The sequence below is a fragment of the Equus przewalskii genome, chromosome 25 (assembly GCF_037783145.1).
Source record: "Equus przewalskii isolate Varuska chromosome 25, EquPr2, whole genome shotgun sequence".
NCBI classification, from domain to species: domain Eukaryota; kingdom Metazoa; phylum Chordata; class Mammalia; order Perissodactyla; family Equidae; genus Equus; species Equus przewalskii.
The window spans coordinates 31,949,791-31,976,880 of record NC_091855.1 but is presented as its reverse complement, the minus strand read 5'-3'; the positions used below and the strand labels follow the sequence as shown (position 1 = coordinate 31,976,880).

The 27,090-nt window shown below is 36.9% G+C and overlaps 1 protein-coding gene across 1 annotated transcript in view; it reads right to left on the bottom strand.

Moving 5' to 3' along the window:
- Positions 1 to 26,431, bottom strand: part of TTC8 (tetratricopeptide repeat domain 8) — a 49,800-nt gene extending 23,369 nt beyond the window's left edge. Inside the window, exons 1-6 of the mRNA XM_008536408.2 lie at positions 26,246 to 26,431; positions 11,737 to 11,857; positions 9,791 to 9,854; positions 9,545 to 9,704; positions 9,234 to 9,323; positions 6,969 to 7,013 (exon numbers count right to left, since the gene is read on the bottom strand). Of these exons, the coding sequence (XP_008534630.1) occupies positions 6,969 to 7,013; positions 9,234 to 9,323; positions 9,545 to 9,704; positions 9,791 to 9,854; positions 11,737 to 11,857; positions 26,246 to 26,359 (594 nt within the window). The 5' untranslated portion in view covers positions 26,360 to 26,431. The remainder of the gene's footprint in view (positions 1 to 6,968; positions 7,014 to 9,233; positions 9,324 to 9,544; positions 9,705 to 9,790; positions 9,855 to 11,736; positions 11,858 to 26,245) is intronic.
- Positions 26,432 to 27,090: the final 659 nt, after the last annotated feature.

The following is a 27,090-nucleotide window of genomic DNA, read 5'->3' as shown; positions in this document are numbered from 1 at the left end:
TATTCAAGATCAGACAAGAGATGACTAAATAGGAAAGTAGGGTTTTCTACAGAGGAAGTGGAAACCACCTGGACAAAGAGGAAAGCAAGTCAATCTTTACACAAATTTGAAGCTCACAGATATTTGAAGCTCATGTAAAGATTTGGTGAATAAAAATTTAGGGTTTTAGTTAAAAAAGAATTCTGATTTTTTTATGATATTCTTTTTCTCAAGGTTGAAGAACTTTTATTCTTTAGCCAGTGTTAATATATCATGATATCCAACAACTCAAAGTAACTCTTAGATTTTCAGTTCTATTATCTCAGAATAGAACTATTCTATTACCTAAATATATAGAATATATACTATTCTATATATATATTCTATTACCTATAAATATATAATATATATATAATATAACATATTACTGTCCATTTCTTAATATTAACTCTTTTCTGAAATGAATGGAAGAGTTCCTTCAATCTCCTACTGCAAAATTAATAACTTTTCCTCGTGCTCCCCATCTTCCCTTGCTCCAGGGGAGACTTCTAAATATGCAAACTCTTTATAAAAGAATGGTGTCACCATGCTGAGGTTCTAATGGACTTGAAAAATCAACGTCTCTACTTGAAAGCTACAGAAATTAAAAACAAGCCACATGCTACTTTCATATGCTTATTTTTCTTTTTTTCCCCAAGCCAGAAGTAAAAATGGAAGCAAAAGATGAGGAAAAAAAGTATAAGTTCAATTAGCATTACCTCTGGAAATACTAGAAAAACATATTTTCAATCAGCTCAACTCACAAGTGTACTGTAAATATCTGAACATATTAATTTTAACTTAATCTTTATAGAGACCTTTTCCAGCAAATAGATCATATTCATTCTCAGTTTTAATATAAGAGAGCTTCTAGTTTTCAGAATAAAAGTCATTCTAAATTTTTTTTACATATTCTAATTTTCCAAGATTAGATTTGGTACTTATTACAGGCTGCTGATTTTGCTTTCAGATATGGTCCTGAACAAGTCTTCCTATGTAGGACCCATATGTTGTACTAGCCCAATTAAGAAAATTAATATGAATTATTGATGCAGAATAAAAATGGTTAACAAATGTAATAAAAATTACATTTTAACGATCACTCATATGAAGACTGAGCCTGCACTAGACAAAATCATCTGTGACAATTTCAAATGGACCCTAAGTTCCCTGAGGTCAGGCGCCCCTTCTTACACATCACTGTTGTTCTGGTACATTGCTGTGCTGTTAAGAGGCACTCAAGAATTATTTGTTGATTGAATTAACTCTATTCTTTGTTCCTCATTTATGCTGAAAACTTAAGAATCAAACGATACTGTCATAGTAATTAGATTCATAATTAAAAGCTATTAACATTTAAAACTTTAAAGTGGTGACAAGAGATCTATATTTCTTTAAAGTCTTTCCCAATTTTCTAAAATAAATGACTATATACTTATATTTAAGGATTTTTGAATAATTTAATCAATTTGATATCTAGATATTAATAAAGGCCTAGAATGTCATAAAAGGCCTGAGTTCATAAAAGCCCATAAGGAGAGAGAACCTTAGCAGATCTAGACAATGGAATGTTTGTGAATACATCGACTGGGCATCTCAGTGAATTTCCTAAGAAATAGTGCTCCAACCACTGAAGTTCAAGAAAAGAGTCATCCTTTCAACTGTCATAGCAGCAACAGCTTCAGGATGATGAAATTAAAAAGCATAAGGAAATAAAGATTCTAGAATCACCAACCCACACACCACTTCAGTTTTGCCAATACTGCCAATATTGCCCCAAAAAGGGAATGGGGGGGGAGTTATCAAGAATTCAAAGGCAGAAATACAGTTTTCCATAGATCGATTTTACTTTTTTTAACAATTAAATACCACTTCATAGTACTCTCTATAGTTATCTATAGTATACTCCATATTTGCTTATAGACAAATACAGAACCACCAACCCACATGCCACTTTAGTTTTGTCAATATTGCCCTTCCACAAATAGAAAAAGTATTAAGAACTCAAAGACAGAAATATTGTTTTCCATGGAAGATCAATTTATTCTTTCTTAACGTTTAAAGCCCACTTCACAGTATTCTCTATATTTGTCTATAATTTTCCCTATATTTGCATGAAATAGTTTATTTATGAAGAAATTTGGGAGCCACCCAAAGTAAAGCATGTCTGATTTCTTCAGTATGTTAAAAAACAGAATTCTCTTTTCTTTTCCCAGCCAAAGTTGAAAAACATACAAAAGGTATAAAAATACATGCTTTGTGCTCATTATCTAAATCCTCTTCCATTCAGAAAATAACACTTGTGGTAAAATCTAAAATGACATTTTAATGGAACAATCTGATCCATAACAGAACTATAATGTGGCAAGCCCATAACAGAGTAAGAAAACAGACACAGGGTATCTGTTCTACCCAGGACTCCTAGCACCCATAATAGTTCCAATATATAGGCACTCAATAATTATTTGTTTAAAGAATAACTCAATCAATTAATAAGTCAATCAAAAAACTAACGAACAAAAAGGAAAACAGACGAACCAACAATTTGTGCTTTTCACTAAATAAAAACAAAACAAACTGCTTAATTTCATGTTCTATAAAATAGTGAACATGTATTAGGGGTAAGCAGATGGAAATAACAAGCAGGATACAATTACAAGCATCTTAAGTTCTTATTACCCCTAATTTACAGCTAAATTTATAAATGAGAAGCTGCTATAATATTATTGAAAATTTGGAGGGGGGAAAGGTAAAATTAGATAATCGCCATTAGTACCATGGATTATAGCTTCTTTACTGTTGTAATTCAAGCTGCCAGCACAATGCAGGTATTAAAGAAATATTTATAAAATAAATACATCTCAATCTCGTAATATTATTTTTTCATTTTTAGGTATTACTTTCTAGTATCTGTCATAAACGTATCTTTTATCTCTTTTTAGAGTTATAATTCTATTTAACATTCTAAATGGTATACTTTGTTGTCTAAACATTATAAAATAAACACTTCATGTTTCTGTCTACTTATAATTATGATTTTTAATGGCTGCATAAAATTCCATCAAGCAATTTACTAAACTTGTCTTCCATCATTTGAACATTTAGGTTGTTTTTCAAGTTTATTTGCTACTCCAACTAATGTTACGATAAATACCTTTGCAAATATAGCACTTAATTTTTTCATGAAATTTCCTGAGAAGCGAAATTACAGAAACAAATTGAATAAACATCTTTATAGCTACCTGCTATACATTATCATGTTTTCCAAATTATTATACCATTTAAAATATCATCTATAATATATGAGTATAACAACATACTCCATTCTCCCTCAGTATTTTTTTTTTCAAATTTCATAAAGGTAAAATTGCAGATCCAAAATTTCTTTAATTTACATTTTTGTTGTGAGTGAGAAAGTACATCTCTATTATGCTTGTTTACTGGCATTTTCTCTAATGCAAACTGTCTGTTATTTGGGTCATTTCCATTTCCAAAAAATATTTTCTAACAAATTCAGATAAGCTTTTTATATGTGACAGACACTACAATTTTTAAATCATGCTTGATGTACATATTTCACTCTTCCATTGTCATTTCACTTTCGGTTTTGTCTGGGTTCACTATAGTATAGTGATCTATATGAGTCACTAAGTCTTTTTCTTTTGTAATTGCTTCATAAATCCAACCAAATCTGTGAAATATTCTATTGTTTGCTAGGTTAAATTTGTAAAATTCTTCAATGATCAAATGCATAAAAGAAAGTCTAAACAAATTTTCTGAACAGTATTGTTTAATGGAGTCTTAGGATCTATTTCAAAAAGAATCAAAAATTGTGTTCAACGTTGCTTGTTCCTAGTATATTAAGACTCTTCCACTGTTCCTAAGAATAAAAATATAAAGTTTATAAAGGGGGTCTCCAGTTCTCAACAGTAGTTTGTATCGCTTCCTTGTTACTGAGACATATCTGAGAGTCATTTTTGTTGTGCCTTTTCTCTTAACTTGTTGATTTCTTTCACTGAGCCAGGACACAGACCTCCTCTTGTGTGTTAGTTTGTTAGAGGGAGCTCCGCCCTTCAAGTCTTGTTACTGCTCCCCAGCTCTACCCTCCCACATCAGAAGGCCTGGCACTACAGCCTTCTATTAATCATTGGTTTTCAAACTATATTCTACAGTCGTAGTTCCCAATCCCCGCTGAAAATTAGCATTACCTGTGGAGCTTTTATTAACAACAGATTTACCAGACGTACCACTGAGGATTCTGGGTTCAGGGAGCCGAGCATAGTTCCAGAAACCCATTATTTTAAAATTCCCCAGGTAATTCAGAAACAGCCTGATGTAGGAACTGCCCAACAGTCCTAAGATTTGAGGGGCAGGATCACATGGGGTGGGAGGAGCAAGGAGGAGGTCCAGTGGGTGTGTTCTTAATCCATTACTTCTGCTTTAACTCAAACAGCTCCACTTTCGTCTCTTTTACCTATTAGGGTCTGGATAAGATTTCATTTAAAGAAAAAGGTTTTGCTGCTTAAATAAAACATTTTAAAGTCACTGCTCTATTTAAGATTTAAAATCAATGTATATGAAGAACTGTGAAAGCATTCTCTAATACATAAAATATAAAGGTTAAAGTCGGGTATCCTTAAAACCTTTAAAATATTAAGTTCAGTTAGTGCAGAGAATAAATCCTATTTTTTTCAATGTAGTTCCTATTTCTCAACAACATTACGTAGATGCCAAGATGCAGAGTGACGTCCTCAAAACGAATCAATTAATAAGGACACTATCACAACCTACCAGCATTATGCTCTACTTTCCAAATTCATCGCCTACAACTCTTCCCCCTCACAGACCTCACTCCAGACACACTGGCCTCCTTACTGTCCTTAAACAATCCAAGCATGCTTCTACTCAGGGCCTCTGCAGTTAAAGTTCTCTCTGACTTACGTGCTCTTCCTACACCTAACTATATGGTTCATCTCCCTTCATTCAGGTCTCTGTTTAAACATCTTTTCAGAGTGGATTTCACTGACCATCTCCCACCCCCTCCAAAATAGCATCTTTCCCCATGTCATTATCTACTCCTTTACCTGCTTTTCTGCTTTCATAGTACTTATTATCCCACGATATGTCATTTATTTTTAAATTTGCTAATTGTCTCTATTCCTTGCCCAACCGGAATATAATCTCCAAAAGAGCAGACGTTTTGTCTGCTTGCTTCTCTCTGTAATCTCAGGATCTAGGCCAGTCCCTGGCACACTGCAGTGGCTCAAAAAATTTTGGACGAAAGAATAAATGCCTCTTCAATAAATGAATTAATCTTCAAAAAATCAAGATATAACTTTATAATACCCCAGTAATTTTAGAGATTTACTCATTTAAGAAATGGAATGGTATTTGGATGTTTCTTTTTAATGACAGTATGACTATACGATTTTACATATCACACTGAGGGCCTTTGATCAGCTTTATATTCAGTGAAAATGGCAAGTACTGACTGCTATTTACAGAAATGCACATGATTTCTCAGTTGCCCCAACCTTAGTTTCCTCATTCCCCTACATGGCCACGTGCACTAACACTTCATCATAGATAACTCTCATATTCTGTACATCTGGTCCAGGTTCTCACCTACACTTAGTGCCACATCTTGCAACACATGCAGTGGTATCTCCACTTGGATAGCCTTTCACAATTGCACACTCAAAATGCCTTCAAGTGAATTATTCAGCTTCATTACAAACTGACTTCCTTCCCTAATTATCCTATTTCTGTTAGAAAAAAACAACTATTTCTCTCATAGCCTCTTTAGGAGGCTGACTTGACCTGTGTTTTTCCTTTGTTCTCCATATCAAATCTATCATCAGGTTCTGTCACTTTCTTTAAAAGGTCTCTTTGATACTCCCATTTTTAAGGATACAGCCTATTTATTTCTCATTCCATACCTTGTTCATGTTTTTATCCTTTCTTTACATTTATTTTCCCTCTTTTCCAAAATAGCCTACTTATTTTATGAATCTTTACTAACATTACCCCTTCTGATTTTTCCCTTTGCTATTTGGTAGCAATTTCACAGTTTGGCAATTATCTTTTAATTGTTTCATTATGTCAATTTTACTTCCTCAGCTAAATTGCATGGTTTGTAGAGACAGGAAAAAATATCACATTTTTATTAGTTTTTCTAGTACATAGCATAGTGGTTGACACACAGACAACACAACTGAGGAAACCATTTTTATTTTCCTGAATACTTAACATATGGATATAAAGTTTTTTTCCCTGAACTAATAAAAAAAGGAGGGAGAATACTCTCTCTAGACACTGCAGAATTAACTACATTCAATTTGACAAAATTTGTGAAATTATTGCTCATTTGCATATTAGCATATAAAAATTGAAACAAACGGAGAAGTCATGTGCATATAATATCAAAATTCTCTGTTAAGAGACTACCAAGATGACTGATGATTGTGGAAGCTGGGTGATGGGCGATATGAGCTCATTATACTATTCTCTCTACTTTTACATATTTGAAATTTTCTATCATAAAATGTTAAAGGGCAGAGAGAGGGCACACTACAAAGAAACTAGAAATACATGTATTAGTAAATCTATAATACAGTATATGGACTAAAGAAAAAAACAGATAAACAATGCTAACTATGAGTATAAAAAATAAACTTTGATATAAACGCATTATGCAGTATTCTCAATTATCTATATCTTGCCCTTTAATAAAGATCTTCATATTCTATGGACCAGGCACAGTTCTTACCACTTCTAGATTTACACAAATTTTCCTACTGAAACCGACAGCGGATTTGAAAGTATTAGTAATCCTCCAATCTTTAATAATTTCATCTGTTTATGAGGTGAGAAATAGAACATTTCAGAATCTAAATAACTGGAGTCAGAAAAATCATAATAAAAGAAAATAGCATGAATTCAAAACTTACAGTCTTAACATCATTTTCATGATGAAAGATATACTCAAACAAAGCCTATGAAGAAAAAAGAAGCCAAAAATATATTAGATTTTATTTTAACAAAAGCACTCTATTGTCATATCAAAATTCAAAGGCCATTTTGACAGCAGCTGGATTGAACCAAAATAACAAGGTACTCTACAGTGTCTGGGGTTTATAAATAAAGGGTCTATCCATCATTCATTACAATCACCCATTTTAAAACAGGGTTATTTACAAGTGATTCCTGTTTTTACAGAATATAAGCTGGAAAGTTTAAATAATGGAACAATTTTTTTCACGTTATTCACATTATTTTATTAGAAAGAGACAAATGAAAAGACCAAGTTTAGGATTGTTGTAAAACAGAGTCAGCCCATTTTCTAGACACTCTACATATATTACACAGTGATTGTGATATTAATAAGGACACTTTAGATATGAGAAAATCTGTAAGTTCCTTCTGAAACAAAGTAGATTTTAAGCCTAAAGTGGGGTATTTCTTGCTTAATGTGCACATGGCTCTAATGTGCAGCCATGGCTGGAAACCACCTACTTTACACTTCACCCAACTCATCTGGATAAGCAAGCACTTACTGGATTACCTTTTGGTGCTATTACATTTGTCCATAATAACATTATTTTACACTTGCAAAGAGGCTAGTGTACCTGGAAGATATCAAGGTTATTAACAGAAAAGACTTGGAGAAGACCAAAAAATAAAAAAGAAATCAGGACAAGACCCTTTTTAAAAACTCCAGCAAACTCTCATTTGTTCAAATACAAAGAAAAAAAGTTGGGAGTGCAGCTGGTACTACTGTTCTCATGATAAGAATGTTACAACACCCAAGACAGTGTCAAGGAGTCACCAAAAACACCCTAAGCAAAATGCCAATATTAGAAATGAGTCTTGATGACTCAAAGCAAGTTGGGAACCAAAGACAGAAAAACCTGGCATTATTTCTACAACATTCCAAAAAAGCACAAAATCTAGTTCAGTCTAAATCTAGTAACATAGACCAGGTCTGTCCTGGAAGTATCTTAATTTAGTTGAGGAAAATACCTCCACTGACTACACTCCTGGTTAGAAAATAGCAATGGTATGAACTAGCCATCCAGTCACCCCAAGCAAATGGCCTAAAAGGTAGGGAACCAGATATTCCAAATAAATTGTTTTTCAGACTCCACTCTCATAGAGGAAAAAGAAATAAGTAAAGCTTTATGATTCTGCTAAATCAAGTTGACTGGATTGCTGTCATAAGAAATTTAAAAAAAAATCCTCAGCATTATTACAGTCTGATTCCCTGTCTACCAACTGGCATTTCTTCTTCTGATTTAAACTTCAAGTCTGTATGGCTAGACTCCATTTTTATTTTCCCTAGAGTGTTTAATATTTAGTAAATATGTTAAATGCCATTAGAAGTAAGATTAGGAATGAGTTCACTCACGCACAAAATTCACAGAAATTACAACTAAAAACCTGAGCTAAGCTTAAACCAGTTTCCAGAAGATAAGTGCTCCTGGTTCTGAATTATTCCACGCTCACCTTAGTTTTTTATACTGGAAAGGTCATGAAAACCCTCCTTTCTCTCTCTCTCTCAGTCTCTTTCTCTCTCTCTCTCTCTCTCTCTCTCTCTCACACACACACACACACACACACACTACTCTCTCTCACACACACACATACTACTCTCTCTCACACACACACTACTCTCTCTCTCTCTCACTTTTTCTTTAATTTAAAGGTGCATTTAATCTTTGAGCAGTTAGAATTACTAATTGGCTTGCCGTTGTCTGGCTTGAGTAACCCTTATTGTGATGCCTGATTAATGACTAATTAGAAGGAGTACATATTTTTTATCTTCTTTTTGACAACCTGAAATCCTACAAGGATAGAAAATTACTTTTCTGAGAATAGTTGAAGCTGGAAGAGAAAAAAAAATACACACACATACAGATGACCTCTTAAGCATTATTCCCCAAAGATGCTGCTGTATATCTGCTTTTTTTTGATATATATTACTGCTCTTTACCAGGATAAAAAGAACTTTCTATAAAAATAGTATATATGCTTGATTCTGATTGTCTTTCCTTAACTCAAGACTAAGAAAAATATTACATATTAGCGTAATTAAACATTTTCATTTCAATCAACACATGGCCTCTCCTTCACAAATTTTTATCCAATCTCTACAATGTCATTATGATAATACTTCTAACGTTACTGCATAACATAAAATAATTTTAAGTACATACCTTTGCCAATTTAGGTTTCTGGGCATATTTTGTTAAATTCAGTCTAGATAAATTTATGAAAGGTCCATCAGGACTTGTAAGCATGGAAGCCTATGGGGAAAAATGATAGAATGAGAAATCTGAAACTCTCTTGAAACATAAATTGAGTTTAATGTGCATAAAAATTATAGAGGCAACATAAGTAAAAAAAAAAAAAAATCACTCTCAAAACTCTTCCACGTAATTCTCCACGATAACAATAGTGAAAAATGATGTAACAAACATAAAGTTCACGTCGGTAACAAAAGGCCACAATAAAGCTGAGAATTTACCGTTCCCAGCCTGACGAATCTGCCAGATGAGCTGGTGATGGGGCGAGCTGTGTAGGCGGTTCTGGGTGTTCTGATGGCCTGCTCCATAGTGCCCGGCCTTCCACTCTGTGTGCTGGGTCTAAGGAAACCTGTAATGGGTCTCCCAGTTTGAGTGACTGGCCTGTGAAGATTGTAAATTGTTAAAATACAAAGAAGATCAGTCTGGCCAATACTTAGTAGCAGATGGTATGAAATAGAAGTGCATACCTGACAGCTGGGCTGGGCCCTCCCATCTGATTAGTTCCAGGGAGTTTCAAAGATGTTCCAGGGCCTATGAGATGAGACAGCAAATTCAATTTATCTATTATTTATTCACCTGTAAAAACTGTCAGCTAATTTTCAGAATGTGCTGGCCTAGTGGGAAAGATATTAATAACAGGAAATACATTTTATAAATGGGAAATCTGTTTGAGACTAATATTTATTGAGCAACTATCAGGTTACTTTATGTCACCACATTTAATCTTCACACTAAGTCTCTATGGTAGGTATCATTAAGCCATTTAGCAAAGGCACAGAGAGTTAAGCAGACAAGTCAACCTATTAGTAGAGCTGGGATTCAAACCCAAGACTAGCAAGCTCCAATTTATCCAGAGAAAATGAAAACACTAATGCAAAAATATATGTGCACCTCCATGTTCATTGCAGCATTATTTACAATACCCAAGACATGGAAACAACATAAGTGTCCATCGATGGATGAATGGATAAAGAAAATGTGATGTAGATATAAAAAAGAATGAAATCTTGCCATCTGTGACAACATGAATAGACCTCCAGGGCATTATGCTAAATGAAATAAGTCAGACAGAGAAAAACAAATACTGTATAATCTCACTTACATGTGGAATCTAAAAAAAAAACAATCACCACCACCAAGCTCATAGATACAGAGAACAGATTGGTGGTTGCCAGAGGTAGGGGGATAGAGATGGGGTAAATGGGTGAAGGAGTTCAAAAGGTACAAATTTCCAGTTATAAAATAAATAAGTCCTGGGTATGTACTATACGGCATGGTGACTATAGTTAATAATACTGTGTTGCATATTCGAAAGTTGCTAAGGGAGTAGATCTTAAAAGCACTGATCACAAGAAAAAAAACTTTCTAACTATGTGTGGTGATGGTTGTTAACTAGACGGATGTAGTGATCATTTTGCAATATATACAAATATTGAATCATTATGTTGTACACCTGAAACTGATAAAATGTTATATGTCAATTCCTCAATTAAAAAAAAGGGGGCCAGGCTGGTGGTGTAGCATTTAAGTTCATGCACTCTGCTTTGGCGGCCCCGGGTTCACCGGTTCAGATCCCAGGCGCAGACCTAGCACGAGTCATCAAGCCATGCTGTGGCAGGTGTCCCATGTATAAAATAGAGGAAGATGGGCACAGATGTTAGCTCAGGGCCAATCTTCCTCAGCAAAAAGAGGAAGATTGGCGGGAGATGTTAGCTCAGGGCTAATCTTCCTCTCAAAAAATAAAAAAAAAAAAGACTAGCAGCCCCCAAAGCTCCAAAGCATCAAAATGATGGCTCTATATTCATAGTTTATTTTTCATACACACTTCTCTCAATAAAAGATCATTTACACACAATATCTAGAATTTAGATATTTTAACTCCAAAAGAGCAAATGATGGGGAAACAGACATTTTAACCGGAGACATATTTTTTTTCTCAATTTTCATTGGAAGCTTTTACCTTACATCATGCATTAGAGCAAATCATCTTCAATTATTACAAGGAAGTGATGTTTCTAAAAATGATCACTTTTTTTTTTAAAAATCCTTTTAGAATACTTTTGTTGTTTGGATGCTTCTTGTGTTTAGGCTCTCAGATACACAATCTCCCGATATAGTAGATAAGCAGTTCAGATAGAATGCATTTTACAAAATATTTAAAAATGCATAATATAGCTTTTATTGAAAAATTGTTATACATCAATCTCACACTTCAAGTTTAAGATAATGTAACTGAATTGTGGAAAGAAAGCCTCTGTACTATAAGGCAGAATAGAGACGACTTACTTGAGGTAATTTTTTTTCATGTATATACATGTTTCATGTATATGATGTCCTGTGTTTATTTTATATATATAAAGCATTCCTCCTCGTAATGGCATTTCACTTACTTAACTAAAAAACCAATACTCACGTGGAACTTGAGCAATAGCATTTTCATCCAGCATCATTTCTGCAATTCCTTCCTGATTTACATCAATTTCATCTACGTATACCATTTCAGTTAGTGCTCGTGCCTTTAAAATCCAAACTGCCTAAAAAGCATGGATAAAATAAAGCATATATTAAATAGCATTAGAAGTACTGCATAGCCTACAGAAGCTAGCCATCATTTATTGTTATCTGATTTTTTATTAAGCATGTTTATCACCTAATGCATTATACTAATTTAAAGGGCTATGTCAAGAAACTAATACAGGAAGGCAAGGTCATTATTAATCAAGAAACAACCAATATATCAACTACCTAGTAAATAAAAGTGTGGTAATTACCTGGTAGTCTTCTAACAGGCCTTTTTTTATACGTATAAGAAGATCTTCAGAGAAAATTTTACTAGAATAATAATTTGAAAACAAATGAATAAAGCTGCAACCACAGTGCTCTTTCTGCCTTCCTCCTTCAGGGCTGAGTCCTTCACGAAGACTTTCTTGATCTTTTAACTCTAAACCTACTTCCCTCTTGTCTTTCTCACAGAACACTCTCTTTATACTTTTCTTGTTATGTACTTACCATATTTGACAAACACTGCAATTATCTGGGCATGTGTTTAGCCCTCCCTTCTCCAGAATACAAGCTTTTTTATTTACCTCATTCACTTTTGCATTTTCCATAAAACCTATGGTTTTTGTACACAACAGGTATTCCAAAAATGTTGACTTGAGCTAAAATCAATTTCTCCCAATTCCCAATAACTAATCAACACGATCTTGGTTGCTTTGTGATCTAGCCAGTAGAAAAACTGCTAGAAAGTAGGCGGAAAAAATGGAAAAGGTAATTAAGGAATCTGGAAAATAATTTATCAGCTTTGCTTTACCTTGACAAACGAGATGTAAAGTTGTGCACGATTATTTTGTTAAACATTTAAAATTGCTTTATCAGAAATGTTTACCTTTCTGCTTCACTACAGAATAGAAGCAGAGAACAACAAAGCTCCGTGTCCCGTGGAGAATTCGAGGAGAAGGCAACTCTTGAGGCAGCAGCATAGAACTAGCTCTATAGCATAGAGGAAGCAGCAGCAAGAGAACCTTGGGAGGGGTTAGGGCTCACCATATGAGGGATCTGCCTGAGAAGCAGGCTGAATGAAGGCAAAGGGACTGAGAGAGGAGCTGATGGGAGCCACACGAGGCCCAAAAAGTGCTCACATAAAGAACTCAAGATGAATCCATTCAGCCAGTCCATATTAATTGAGCACCTCCTAATAACATACCATTGGGCTAGGTTCTGCAAAGGAGATACGAGGAGATTAAAACATGGATCCTAATTTCCTGAACACATCACCTATCGGATTAAAGGACACGGCAAAGCAGTGCATGATAGGTGACAAGTGTGTGGTGTGGAAAATAGTTTTAATGGAATTAGAAAATAGAGATCTTTTTGTGGGCTAAATTAATTGGGATGCATAAATAAAGATTTTTTTAAAGAAGAGAAAATCTTCATGCTTTCATTTTACTGGGATTAAAGAAGGCTGTTTTCACAATATATTTAGCTTCTTCAAGTGAAATTACATTTGGTTAGATGATTAGTTTTTTGGCTTGTATTTTTCTGGTTGAGGTTTACTGGATTCTTATCGGACAACTTAGAATGAATGTTTCAAATGTTATGTGTAAATTTAACACAATTGAGTGAGCAGAATACGAATTCAAGAACTAATTTGTTTGTAAAAAAATCAACTCCAATTGGAACTGCATCTAACTGCGGGAGCCACCAAAATGTAGAAACAATGTGAGATTTTCACTCATAAAAGATCAGGAAAGTTGCCAGATCTATACAGCCATTCTCAGGGGTCAGCGAAGCCATCACTGGCTTGGACTAACGGTTTAATTTAACTTCAAAGATGGAAATAAGTAATCCTGATCTATCTGAAGTTCCCTCAGTTCATAATGCCCTCCAAGGAGTATCTGATGGCTTTAATTTTTCAAAAGGGCATTCTTTGCTCAGCACTCTCCAGTGGACAGGAAGAAGGACTGTAGCCTTTCCCACTGAAATAGTAAAGCAGGATGTGGGCTCCGCTGGTTCATCCCCATATTACTAGGGAGCACCTACTGTGTGCCAGGTCCTGGGAATAGAGACGACTCAGCCACAACCCAAGTTTCTAGCTCATAATAGTGTTTCAGTGTTACAGGCAAGGTGTAAAAACAAACACCTGGAGCACACTATCAGAGGACAGAGAAAGGCACCCAGCTGCCTCGGGCCGGAGGGAAGGGTAGAAGAGAAGAGTGTGGCTCAGTGGCCAAGACAGGAAAGCACATGCCAGGTAAAGCTAACAACAGGGCAAAAGCAGCACAGCTTGAGGGCTCACGGCACATTTCAAAACTCCAAGAGTTTAAAATGAGTGATGAATTAGATTCAGATGCAAGAGTAGTCAGAGAAGCAGCTAGAGAAAAAGGCAGCGGCAGATAATGGACCCTGTATGCCACAAGGAGGTATATGGATGTTTATCCTGATGAGGAGGAGCCAATGAAGCTTCAGAAGCATGATTTGGAGTCCCAGTTAGATGGACTTTCTAAAAGTCAAGTTTTTATTATTATAGTATCATTTATATAGCTGGGTATTAATTATCTATGCATTTTTTTAACTATTTCCATGTCCATACTGTTACCTCATAGTCCAATCCATCATGCTTCTTGACATCCATCCTTCTACTAACCTCTCAAAAAATTAAGAGTTTTTCTGTTAGGCTAACCAAAACCTAGGAAAGTAAATCCACTATTCCCTCCCCACCAAATGAATAAATGCTTCAGAAGCCAAACAGAAACATCTTTTTAAAAATTTTATCCCATAAGAATTCATTTTTTCAAAAATGATAAATAGAACTATATTTGTTTCAGTTTCTAAAATCTAATTCTTAAGAAGCAGAAATAATGATGTAAATTTTTGATATGTAAAGATCCATAATAAAATCTACTTAAACCATTATTTAATTTTAAATTTCATAAGTATTTGAGAATATTAATCTTCCTAACTTTCCTTCTGTCCTAACAAAAAATGACCTTGAAAATCACATACCATTGCTTGATTAAACATCAGACTGTAGTCAAAGAACTGCTCTTGGCAATGTGAATAATTCTTGGGATTTTAATGAAAATAGCAGATGGGGCTTTGGCTTTTTAAAAAAAATTAAAAATTTTATTTTGGAAGCAAACCAAGCACATTTTACAGCCCTCAAATCCACTGCTTGTTTAAATTTAAAAAAAAAAAGTTCAATACTAATCAGTGATTAAAATAAAATGCCTATCAAAGCACAATCAGTGATCCCAAACTGCCCCTTGAATCTGAATAAAAATATTTGGCTTTATCAGATATGTTTAACTTGTTTGAATAACTATGTATTGGAAGTACTGTGAAACCAATAAAAATAATAGATGCTTAGAAACTTTTTTTTAAGAAAAAAGCATAGATCCTCTCAATCTATGTGAGTAATCATCACATCAATTATTTCCTTTTTAATGTGTGAAACATAACACCACCTCATTCACCTACTGAGTTAGTCTACAGGACATTACTCTTGAGGCAAATATCTGCCAGCTAACATCGAGAAAATATTGACTTACTTGTACTGCCTTCTGTGAGGTTAATCCCATTTTAGTTATGAAAATAAACATATGAAAAGGTTAAAACTCTACTGACCGAGTAAAATATGTTTAAATCGTTCTGCTCCTCTTAATACAGAATGCAAGGCCAGTAGTTTAAGACATGTAAGAAACAATTTTGCTATGTTATTATTAGAATAAAGCTACCAAAAGAACAGTCTGTCTAACCTGATTTAGACATCATGAGAATCAGTGACATTTGACACTCTGCCTACTCTACGAAAATGAAAACTTAGGCACAAAATATTGAGTTGTAAAGCCTCATTTATTTTGAAGTTGTAAAAATGTGCAAAAGAGGAAAGGCAAAAAGCGTGAACAGTGAGATCAAACGAATCCAGTCAGCCTTGTACCCTTTTATTCTTTTAGATCACTATCCAGGGGATAATTAGGTCCACAGTAACAGAACAGCAAAGTAATACTAAAAACAGGTCCTTCATGAAGTCCCTGTGCTGGTTTGAAACTTCCAAATGCCATTTACAGTTGTAAAAGCATACCAACAAAGCAAATTATTGATGTTTTAATTTAATTTTAATCAAAATCAAAATCACTGAAAACAAAAAGCACATTATTTACTCTATTTATAATTTAGGTCCTTTTAAAATGACTTCTACATATATTATGCAATAAATAGTTTTGCACCAGCTATCAATTTGGAAAACATGATTATGAACATTCCAAAGACAAATGTTATCCTTTTAAAGAACAGAGAGTGCTATATTTTAACCTATTTACCGAGTTTTGTTTAATACTATACAGGCCTCCATAAGAGTACTTTGTATATCGCATTCTTTTAAAAGGCCTGATGATTACTCATATGAACCCCATATAAAGTTCAAATTGTTTATTTACCTAAAAACCACTGTTAAAATTCTCTCTCACTTGGCAGGGCAAGTATCTGGCAATATTTAAGCTCTCTGATTTACCACTCTCTCATCTCTTCTCCTGATTCCCAGACTTACTGGAAACCCTCTTGGGGTAAAAGCTTCACCAGCCAGGAGTCCCCCTAACACACCTCCTCTCCCTGGGCTCCCTCCCCACTCATTCGCTGTGTCTTATCCAGTTAGCAGATTAGCAGGGCTCTCTGGCCACCTCACATCTCTAACCAAGTTGATTTGGTAGACGTGGCTGTCTGGCCAGTATCCCTTCCTTTCTTACTCACTGTGGCAGGCACCTCTCTCTAAAGCCAAGACCTTCCCAAGAAAAGCCAGCCTACTTGTTACTCAAAACACACTGTTCAGTCCACCGCAGCCTTTTCAGACACTTGTGGCTCTGCTGACTTCTTGGCTCCCTTTCTAAGCCTCTGCTTCCCCTTGCCTCCTTCTTTATTTTTCTCATCCTTTGGTCAAAACTGGTCATTTCTCTTTAAGCTCCAAGTCTTAATGAGTGGAGTGCATAGTTCCACTAGGCTACCCATCCATAGATACAAAAGAGTCGTAAATATAATCGTTTACATAAGATAAGAAGGTAGAGAATATCAGGTAGATATGGCTAACTTTATAATAGCACAAGTAGATAGGAAGCGAATTTTCTAATCTATAACAACAACTAAGCAATAGTAATTAAAGTATTCTCTAAACTAAAGGTTGCAGCTAAACCTTTACCTGAGACACTGGCAATTCAGGATCTGGTTCCTGGAAAGCATTAAGAAGGCAGTAAACATTTTTAAGAAATACAGTTTCTAACACAGAAAGTCTTAATGACCTACCAACTGCCTGTAGGTGGACTCAAACTCATTCGATAAAAATCCAAATATTAACTTTAACCTTTCTCCACAAGTGCCTTCAGGAGTTCTGTAAAACTAATATACACTGAAGAATGCTAAATTTTCTATGATCAGAAAATTCTAATTACTCTAACCTCACTTAGAGCACAGAGAAGACATCTTAACTACTTGTTTAATGAAGACACAGTATCCCAGTATACCACATATGTATACTGTGCGAAGACACAGTATCTCAGGATACCAGGCAAATGTATACCAAGGAAACATTTCTTTATATTCAAAAGTCAGTTCATAGTAGTTAAAACATTCACACTTTACTCACTTGAGGAGGAGAAGGAAAACCCACAAACTATAAACCCTTCTATTCCTCACAAATATAATGCGGTTAGTGGCTGAAGATAAGAAATTAACTCTGTACGCCCTCTGAGAAATTTTTATAAATGGTCTATATAATATATATTAGTGCCAGGTGCTGCTAAACTCAGCTTCTTTTCTGTCCAAATTAAATAGAAATCCATTAGTAAAAAATCAGACTTATAACAAACTTATTTATAAAACATCTCCGCTTACATGTCTACAGTCAGCCGCCTCTGTTGAACACTTAATCTGCAACGTGTTTTATTGAGGAAGCTACTAAGAAACAGAAAAAGGAAAGGAAAAAAAAAAGATTCTTGCTTTCCTCGCTTTCTACAGCTCTAAAATTCAAAAAGAATACCCTAAATATGTTTTTAAGAGTACATTATATGTGTAGGGCTGGCCCCGTGGCTGAGTAGTTAAGTTGGCGTGCTCCGCTTTGGCGGCCCAGGGTTTCGCTGGTTCGGATCCTGGGCGCGGACATGGCACTGCTCAGCAGGCCATGCTGAGGCGGCGTCCCATGTGCCACAACTAGAAGGATCCACAACTAAAAATACATAACTATGTACCTGGGGACTTTGAGGAGAAAAAGGAAAAATAAAATCTTTAAAAAAAAAACAGAATACATTATATGTGCAAGCAATGCATAACCCACCTGGACACCACTCAAGGATAAGCAGCTTCTTTAGCAAGACACATGGTAGGATGCATGAGAGGAAAAGGTTAAGCTAGGCTAGAGGGTGAGGGCCCTGTGGGATTTACAGGATATTTGGCAATCAGCTGAACCAAACCCAAAACAGCAACTAAGAACACAGAGCAATTGGGGGTTTCCAACTCCAGTGTGTGTAAGAAATATCTGGAAAAAGTACAGATTTCCTAGCTCCCACAGTCCATACTTAGAGAAACACACTGATATAGGCAATGAGATGACGTAGGAAGTAACCCTTTCTCTTCTTTCTTCTACTTATTTGAATACATGTCTGTCTGACCCATTATCTCATCTGAGTCTTGTAACAGCCATCTGAGGGAGGCAGGTAAGTGTTATAATCCATTTCACAGATAAGGAATCAAATTCAGAGATGTCATGTAATTTGCTCAAGGTCACACAAAGAAGCCAGAGCTCTTTCTTGCCAGTGCATCTTGGAGATAAAAAAATGAGTTTGAAATAATAAGGCAGGATTGAAGGGTAAAGTGTAGGAGAGATACAAGATAAGTTTCATATAGAAAGGGAAAAAAAGTTTATCAAAGGTGATTGCAGACAATGCTTGAAAAAGAAAAGAAACGAAACGAGTGAAAGGAGACAGAAGCCACTGATAGGAAGTAAAAGCTGGATGCTTGTTATTCTGCCAAGGGCAGGAAGATTCCTCCAGTGGCCCAAACTAAAACCAGCAGCTCAACCTCAGAGAGCTCTGTTCACTGATGAAGGCCTTCATGTTCTCTCCGTCTCGTTCTTATTCTCCAGAGGAATACATTTATAGTCTACCATACAGGTAAAGGGCATGTAAGGAAATGATGTGAAATGAGAAGGTCTGAGAAGAAAATGAGAGACCTAGAGGATTGGAAGGTGTAGAGTCAGTTGAGGTTGTGTGGATGGAAGATGAAAACAAGGCCTAAATGGGAGTAAGGCAGAGAACTCATAAATCTCATAACATCCTCCTGGCCTCCCTGGCACCCTGCTAGGTACTGAAAACATTCTATGGGGGAAGGCACATAGTTAAATAAATTACAATACAATGTGTTAAATGCTATACTCAAGTTATGGACCAATTATAGAGGTCTCAGATGAAGGGAAGATTATAGATGACTTGGATGGAGAGGGGAAAAGCAGAACACATGAGAGATAAGAAGCGAGTCAGAGAGGAACGAAAGAGATTATTCTGGAAATTACTGAGTGCCAATGATCTATGAACTATATTCAACATCATTTTATTATCAATTTCACTGGACACTTTACTCACGGATGCTTTCCAGATTACCAACAATCCTTTCAGAAAAATACAAATGTCAGAATCCTACATGCAAATGTCTCTAGCTATATAGAGACAATGGTAGCTAATATTTTTGATGACTTACCATGTACTAATGAACTTAACCCTCACAACAATCCTTTGAGGTAAGTATATGACCATCCCCATTTTACAGATGAGAAAACTGTGAGGTCAAGTTCTACAGACGCTATTTAAACCCAGACACTCTGGGTCAACAGCATGCACTTTGCTGAGTACGTGAGATCATAGCAAGGCTGGAAAGTAAACTACCATCAGGTGTGGGGAGACCAAGGCGAGGTATGGCTGGTCTGGAGATCCATCAGGAGCAGCACAACCATGAAAGAAAAGAGTCGGGATGTATTAATTTAGAGACAGGGCAAAATTTTTTTAAATCAGTGAGACCTTCATCTTTGAGTCTCTCTCAATTATAGTTTTGTGATTTAAATTAATTCACCCATAAGGGAACCACAGGTTAGGTTCACTTGGTCCAGCAAATTATTTCCATGGGTATCAGCATGGTTGAGTAGAAAGCACGAGGCCCAGCCCTAGAGTCAGAAGACCGGGCTTGATCCTCAGGGGCCACTTAGCTGCATGACCCTGAACAAGTCAACAGTCATGCTCCTCTCAAATTGGAGCAATAGCACCTACTTTATTGGATAGTTTTAACAACAAAACCTTGCATTTTTAAGAATACTTCATGAATTTCAGAGTTCTTTCACGTATACTATCATGGTTAATGAAGTGTAAGGTGGTAGCACTTTCAACAAGAACTATCAGTCACACAGAATTTCTTTAGAAAAATACTTACATCAGGAACAGAAAAGCACCAAACTCTCTATTACTTCCCTTTTCAGAACTCAGAACTGACTCCCAGGTATGGTACACAGATTAAAACTTCCCTTTGAATCTCCTTCCAAGTGAGTGAGCAAGGCAACAGGGCAAGTAGAGCGCCACTGCCTAGAACCAACAAATACTCATTAGCATCAACTTCAATTCACATCAGTTTGCTTCCTTCCTTCCTCCCCAGGGCCCAGCCTTCTCTTAGGTTGCTGCTATTACTTCAGGGAATTAAATCTCCAGATAATTCTAAATGCAACTTCCTAATTGCAACCAATACTTACTCTGGCTAATGAGTCTATCCAGCTCTGCTCTTAAACTACGGAGTTATTATTCAGAATTTAGCAATAACAGGAAGGAAAAAAATGTAAGAGAACAGAGAAATGGATGGATTTTAGAAGGTTTAGGGAGAGCTAGTGACCAAGTAGCCAAGTGGGAACGTAATCTGTATAATTCAGCAGAAATACAAATTCATAAAATGAACTGCTCCGCAGGGTATGCAACCGAAAGATTAAGTCTGGCTTTAAGTCTCCATGGCCCCAAAGAGGAAACAAATTAGATAATCACAGAGAAAGATGTTTTTTGGCTTGGATCACCAGATCACTGTCTCAATCAACTACTAAAATATAGTTCACTGGGAAGCCCTGGTTCCCCAGCTTCCATCTAAGCCAAGGGTTTTCGGCCTTTTCTCTATCTTCAAATCACTTAGAATAAAAACCTCCTCCTCTCTGTAACACCTCTCATTATAAGCAGAGATTGAGGGTGGGGAAGGAGAATGTGAATTACCTCCATTCTGATATACAGCTAACACTCCCGACTCCCAGAATCACTGATTTTAACAATTTGCAAAAGGACACTGCCTTTTAAAAACCCCACTACCTGAAAAACCTCCATATTTTATGAACTGTTTAATTATAATGGAGCTAAAAAATCAGATCTGGTTTTAAAGCTATGAATCTGACATATGGAACACAAAGAACAGTAATCAGATTAAGCAACTAATCAGGATGAGCGACATGAGCAGTAGAGGCGAGCGTTCCCTCTAGGTCATATTGCTGTGTGGAAGACCAGTTCTCCTTTTTACATCATAACTTTTAACCACTTTTTCAGTCATGATTTAAAGAACACTTGAAAAAAAGACAACGTCTCTCTACGAATTGCTTGTTCTGACTGTATTTTATCAAACAGGGAAACTATGATAAATTATCCAGTTATCCTTCTTAATTCTTAACAACTCAGAACCTTAATATCCTTCATGCTTACAGACCTGCCCTCTGTTTCTCATCAGCCTGCATCTGGGAAGCAGTTCAGAATCCGTCTTCTTCAAGAAGCCTTCCCCATTACCAAACACCATGTTATTATATTCACCCTACCCTTCAGGCCTTTTGGATCCAAATAAAAATGTATTACTCTAAAGAAACATGCTAGTCCACAGTACATCATTCCTCTTTGGCCAACCTGAGTACCCTGACTTTGGCAAGAATCAAAATTAAATAAAATCCAGACGTCCTAATAGGAAGCACAGGCACTAATTAAATATTTTTGATGATACTATACCAAAACAGTATCTCTTAAAGGAGAAATAAGTTTAAAAGAAATAGTCTTAAAGGTGGGCTTCAACCAGAAGGCTGACATATCAGGACCGAAACGTTATCTTTTTGAAGCTCCCTGAACCAGCTTACAAGATTAAGAAACAACAAATCACTTCAGAGAAGTTGTCTTCATCTGGGGAAAAAAACAGCAAGACCAAAAGTGAAAATTAACATCAAAAACAAAAACTATTTTTGTTCTGGGGGGAAAAGAAAGGCAAGAGCAAAAATGAATCCATTTGGCACTCAGAAGAAACATTTCATTTCCTTGCTCTTACTATGAGTCCAGGCACTGCTTCAAAGTCACTCATTTGTACTACAATCAGTTTGCTGGCACAGGAATGGTAATTCAAAGAGCTGAAGAGGAAAAGTACTTTAAAATGCAGAAGCCTCAGAAAAGCCCCATGAGGCTAAAGAAGATAAACCAGCTAACTATGGAGCTGAGGACCAGCTGCTTCTGGTCTGATCACATTTCTGTTAGCTTTTCATAAATTGCTAGTCTCTCCATCACTTAACTTCCTCCACCGACACAATAAGAGCACTGTAAGAAATACAATAATGATAATTACTATTAGAAACACTCTCCTTGACGCATCTAGGAAGAATTTTCTCAACTGATTTAGAAAAACTGACCTTTAAAACAAGAAATGAATTAAGAACGTCTATGATGCAATTACATTTATTTGAAAAGGTAAATGTACATTTAAAAACGTATAGGGCTGAGAATTAAGGATGGGGGACAGCGAGAGACAAAGATCATCAGGCAACTAAGATGATCTTCATCAACAGGTAGGAAGCTGGCACATATGAATAATGCCATCAAAACGCATATATAAATATGATCAATGCACTCATTCAGCAAATACACAACGAGAGCCCCGTGGGCCGGACTCTGTGCCATACCACACAGATCTGCCACCCCAGACTCACGTTCTAAGGGAAGGAAAGAGAATTTTCAAGCTTTTAATCAAAGGAACCTCCTTAAGCTTCCTAAAGCTCTTCATTAATTGTATCAGCACTCAAACATAAATATCTTAAAACTTTTTTAATTAATTAAGAAAAAAGTAAGATTTCTTCAAGTTTGGGGAAATCATACTGGAAAGCATTTCTAAAATGAACTAACAATTAGGTACAAAATAAACAAGTTGGTGCTAAGAAAAGCATACAGTCAAAAAGCACAGCGTTTAAACGTTGGGTCAAAACTAACATGAGCAAACCCTATAATTTCAGAAGCCCTATCCAGGTATCAAAAGCCCAGTTTGGTAAGGTAACATCAAGATAAATTTCTATTCCTGGTGAAATGCTACTCATTGTTCTGCCAATATATATAGTTCCTTCTTAAATAAACTTTCTCAGCAAGACAAATAGAAAGGATTAGAAAGGAAAAGAATATCATAAATTCTTCTGGATCTGGTACTGACCTCCTTGGTCTACTCTGATATTTGTAGGAGGTGAATACATCAACCCCTGCTCATAACAATAAAACAGTAACAAAGAATAACATTTAAAAAACATGTCTATGGTATTAGAGATTAATTATGTACTATATTATGCAATATTATTTCAAATCCACAACAAATAGGACAATGGAACAGGCCAGGACCTAACAAGACCGTTGCCATAATGATCTTGACCATGTCAAAAGGTTAACCAACACCACCACCACCATTTCCTAGGACGATCTGTGTCTTTTTTTCCTCCATCATCATTATCAAAATCAATTCCACCAAAACCTGCAACAAGCCAATCTTCTAAGAGGGCCAGAAAGCCAACGGGAACTGTACGAGAGGCCAGATAAAAAGATCCAAACTCTTAGCTCATTTAGCTGCAATTTGGGAGATTTTAAATGAAGTACCTATTTGTTCATTCTATTCTTCCTAGATAAAAGGAAAAGGGTCAAGAAGATCTCTTCTACGGGCCCTTCTTAGCCATTAATAAAAACACTACTGTTTTGCCTATGCATTTCCCAAAGTGACATCTCCCTGGAATAACAAGGGAGATATCTGTACCTTTGTCCCCACAAATAGGAACCAGTCAGAGGTCAAATAAGTTTCAGAATACTATCTTAATCAAAATTAGGCAGGTTTCCTTCCTTCAGGACTTCTCAGAGCCTTTAATCCAAGTACAAAGACCTGTCAACTTTACTTTTAGCTAGAATCTTGAAAAAGGCACACATGGGAAAATGTACTGGGAAAAGTTCAGAAACACAGTTTTGAAAACTCAGGCTACATAAGTGCCACAGGCAGCACAGTATAGACAAAGGGAATGGCTCACCAGCTTTATAACTTTGGACAAATTACTTCACCTTGAGCCTCAGTGTGCTCAATCTGTAAAATGGGGAAATAGTACTAACTTCCTAAGATAGCTGAGGATTAAATAACATATAAACCATCTGAACCAAGCCTGACACAGAGTAAATACTCAATAATTGTTAGCTATTATTTTTGTTACCTACTTTGCAAGGTTATTCTAAGCACAGAAATACATATCATTTATAGAACTTATGCCTGGCAAGTAGTAAGCACTCAATAAAAGGTCACTGAATTGAACACATAAAGTCCTGATCACAGTGCCTAGCACAAACTAAATCTAAATTCATAGGTGCAGCACTGAATGTCACTATGATTACATGTCATCAAGTTTATAGGGTCTTAATCATTAATAAAAACACTGCTGCTTTGCCTGTAACAACATTTCCCAAGGTGACAGCTCCCTAGGATGCTAACAACAAAGAGATCTCACCCTTGACTGCTTCCAAAACAGGAATCAGCAGTCAAGCAAGTTTCAGAACTATTGCGTTAATCAAAATTACGCAAAATTGTTTCTTTTCTTCAGAACTTTCCAGAGCCGTTAGTACGAATCTTGAACCTCTAAGAGGGGAATACACATTTCCCAAATGCATTTAACGAGGAAACTTTCCTCCTATGAGCAGCTCTTAGGACTTGTGTGTGGAACACAGAACGGAAACTACCCTAACTCAACAGAAAAGTGGAAACACTATGTAAAGTTCTTGCAAACCATTGTGCCTAGAACAATGGTCCATCACAGGTTTGTATCAAACTTTTGGTGTACACACGTAAAGGGGTCAATATTTTATCATGGTTCCCAAACATAGTTGATCATGGAATCTTTATCTTTTCCTTTTTTTTTTTTTGAGTACCATCTGTGGGACTACTGTCCCAAGAAACACCCTTGGAAAAATGCTTGTCTGGGGAAGCAGAGTCCTATTAACTAACAGGAACTAACACGAACAGGACCTAGCTTAGCAGTCCCACTGACACAGATTGTTCTAGGTGAGATGCCATCTCTATCTAAAGGCCAAAATGTTCATCTCAACAGGTTATCCTCCATCCATTTGCTGGGAGCTAAGGCAGAGCCTAGTAACACTGTTCACATCCATTCCTCCGCTTATGTAACTCCCCTCAATTTTCCTTTTTTTCTAACATCTCCCAGGCAACACTACTAGAGGAAAGCTGGGAAACTAGAGCTATATAACTACATGCTGCATTTACTAGAAGCACTGAAAAACGGCTACAACTCTGCTCCTATTTTCCCTAGTCCTCCTTTTTGCCTCTTCCAGAAGATACAGGCCCACCAAAGTTGTACCTCCCACACACGTAGTATGACCTTTTCACTGGCTTTATTCAATATTTCTCTTTTTTAGGAGAACATAAACTACTACTGTAGTTTAAGTTCTATTTTAATCAATGCCATCATTCCTTCTTTTAGGGGGACTTTTTTCCCCATCCCTCCCTCCTAATAATAAATGTATCTCTTCCCCTCCTAGATTTTCTTCTAACTTGCATTATTTGCCTCAAGTTGCACTCATGTCCCAGAATCAAAGGCTCCTTCACTCTTGAACAACATTTTTTAAGATGAAGTGGAAGGATCACACGTTAGATCCAAAAGAAAAAAGGCAGCTATTTCAACAGGGAGAGGGAAGTTCCAAATCTTTATGTTTATACATAATTGTTTTAGAAATTAAAAACGCACATGCAGCGAGCTTAAGAGCCCATCCGGATGCAAGTATACATGAATTACAAAATTCAGCGCTTTAAGTGTTCCTTTAAGGGACACTCAAAGGAAGGTGGGTGCTGAAGTTTGAGGAGGGGGCGGTCATGGCACAGCACTCGTGGGTCCTGAGGGGACTAAGGGACGCCGCGGACAGGGACCCGCCGGCCACAGCTCCACGAGGGTTTTGCTCCAGGCGCCTCCGCGGACCACACGGTCAACCTGGCCCTGGATCTTACTCTCCGGAGCCCCCACCCGGGGCTCGGGGATTCCCCCCGAGCCCTCTGCCTCATCGCCGGGATGCACAGGGCTGACGGGGTCTGGCCAGTACCTGGTCATAAGGGGACTTCTCCAGCATCTGCGTGCACAGATCCGCGCAGAGCTGGAACTTCCTGCGCCTAAAATAGCTCCAGGCCAGGAGCAGCGGCTCCATCTCCGAGGCCATGGCGGCAGAGGGCGGCCCGCGAAGGACCAGGGCCCTGCCCAGGGAGGGGGGGTGAGGAGCAGGCGGCGTCCAACTCTGCCCGGCAACGCGCGGGGACAGGGGCCTTGCCAGAGAGGAGCCTGCATCGCGCCTGCGAACAGAAAAAAGAAAAAAACACCGCCAGCAGAGCTCAGCTATAGTGCTTGCTAAACCTAGGTGCAAAAAATGTGTACTTTTAAAGGTTAAATAGTTCATTAATTTCAAAAAGGCACTGCGGCTAAATTAACAGGCAGTGACTTAGACACCTCCGACTGGGGTCCTCCACCCTCCCAGAGTAGGCGCTGTTGCCTAGCAACGGAACGCTGTGCTTACTCTGCCAGTCCTGGAAAAGTCCTGGGAGTTGACCCTCTGACTCTCACTCTCCTGCTCTTACCCTTTGCGCGTTCCTACCCTTATCACTTACCCTTTCGACTCTAAAAGCACAAACATGAGAACAGCTTCTTCAGCACCGTCCCGCCCATCAGAAACCAAAACCCTAAATCCTAAAACTCTCCAGTCTGTTTCTCGAAGTCCTTCTCACCGAATCTCAACGTCCGAATTGAAAGGAGCATCAGAGATTACAGCCCAATCTATTCATTTTACAGATGAGAAACTGAGATTGGCTCAGAGAAATTATTTACCTAAGGTCGCATGGAGTTAGGGAGCTGGACTGTCATCTGGGTGACTACAGGCTGTTAAATTCGTTTGCTAAT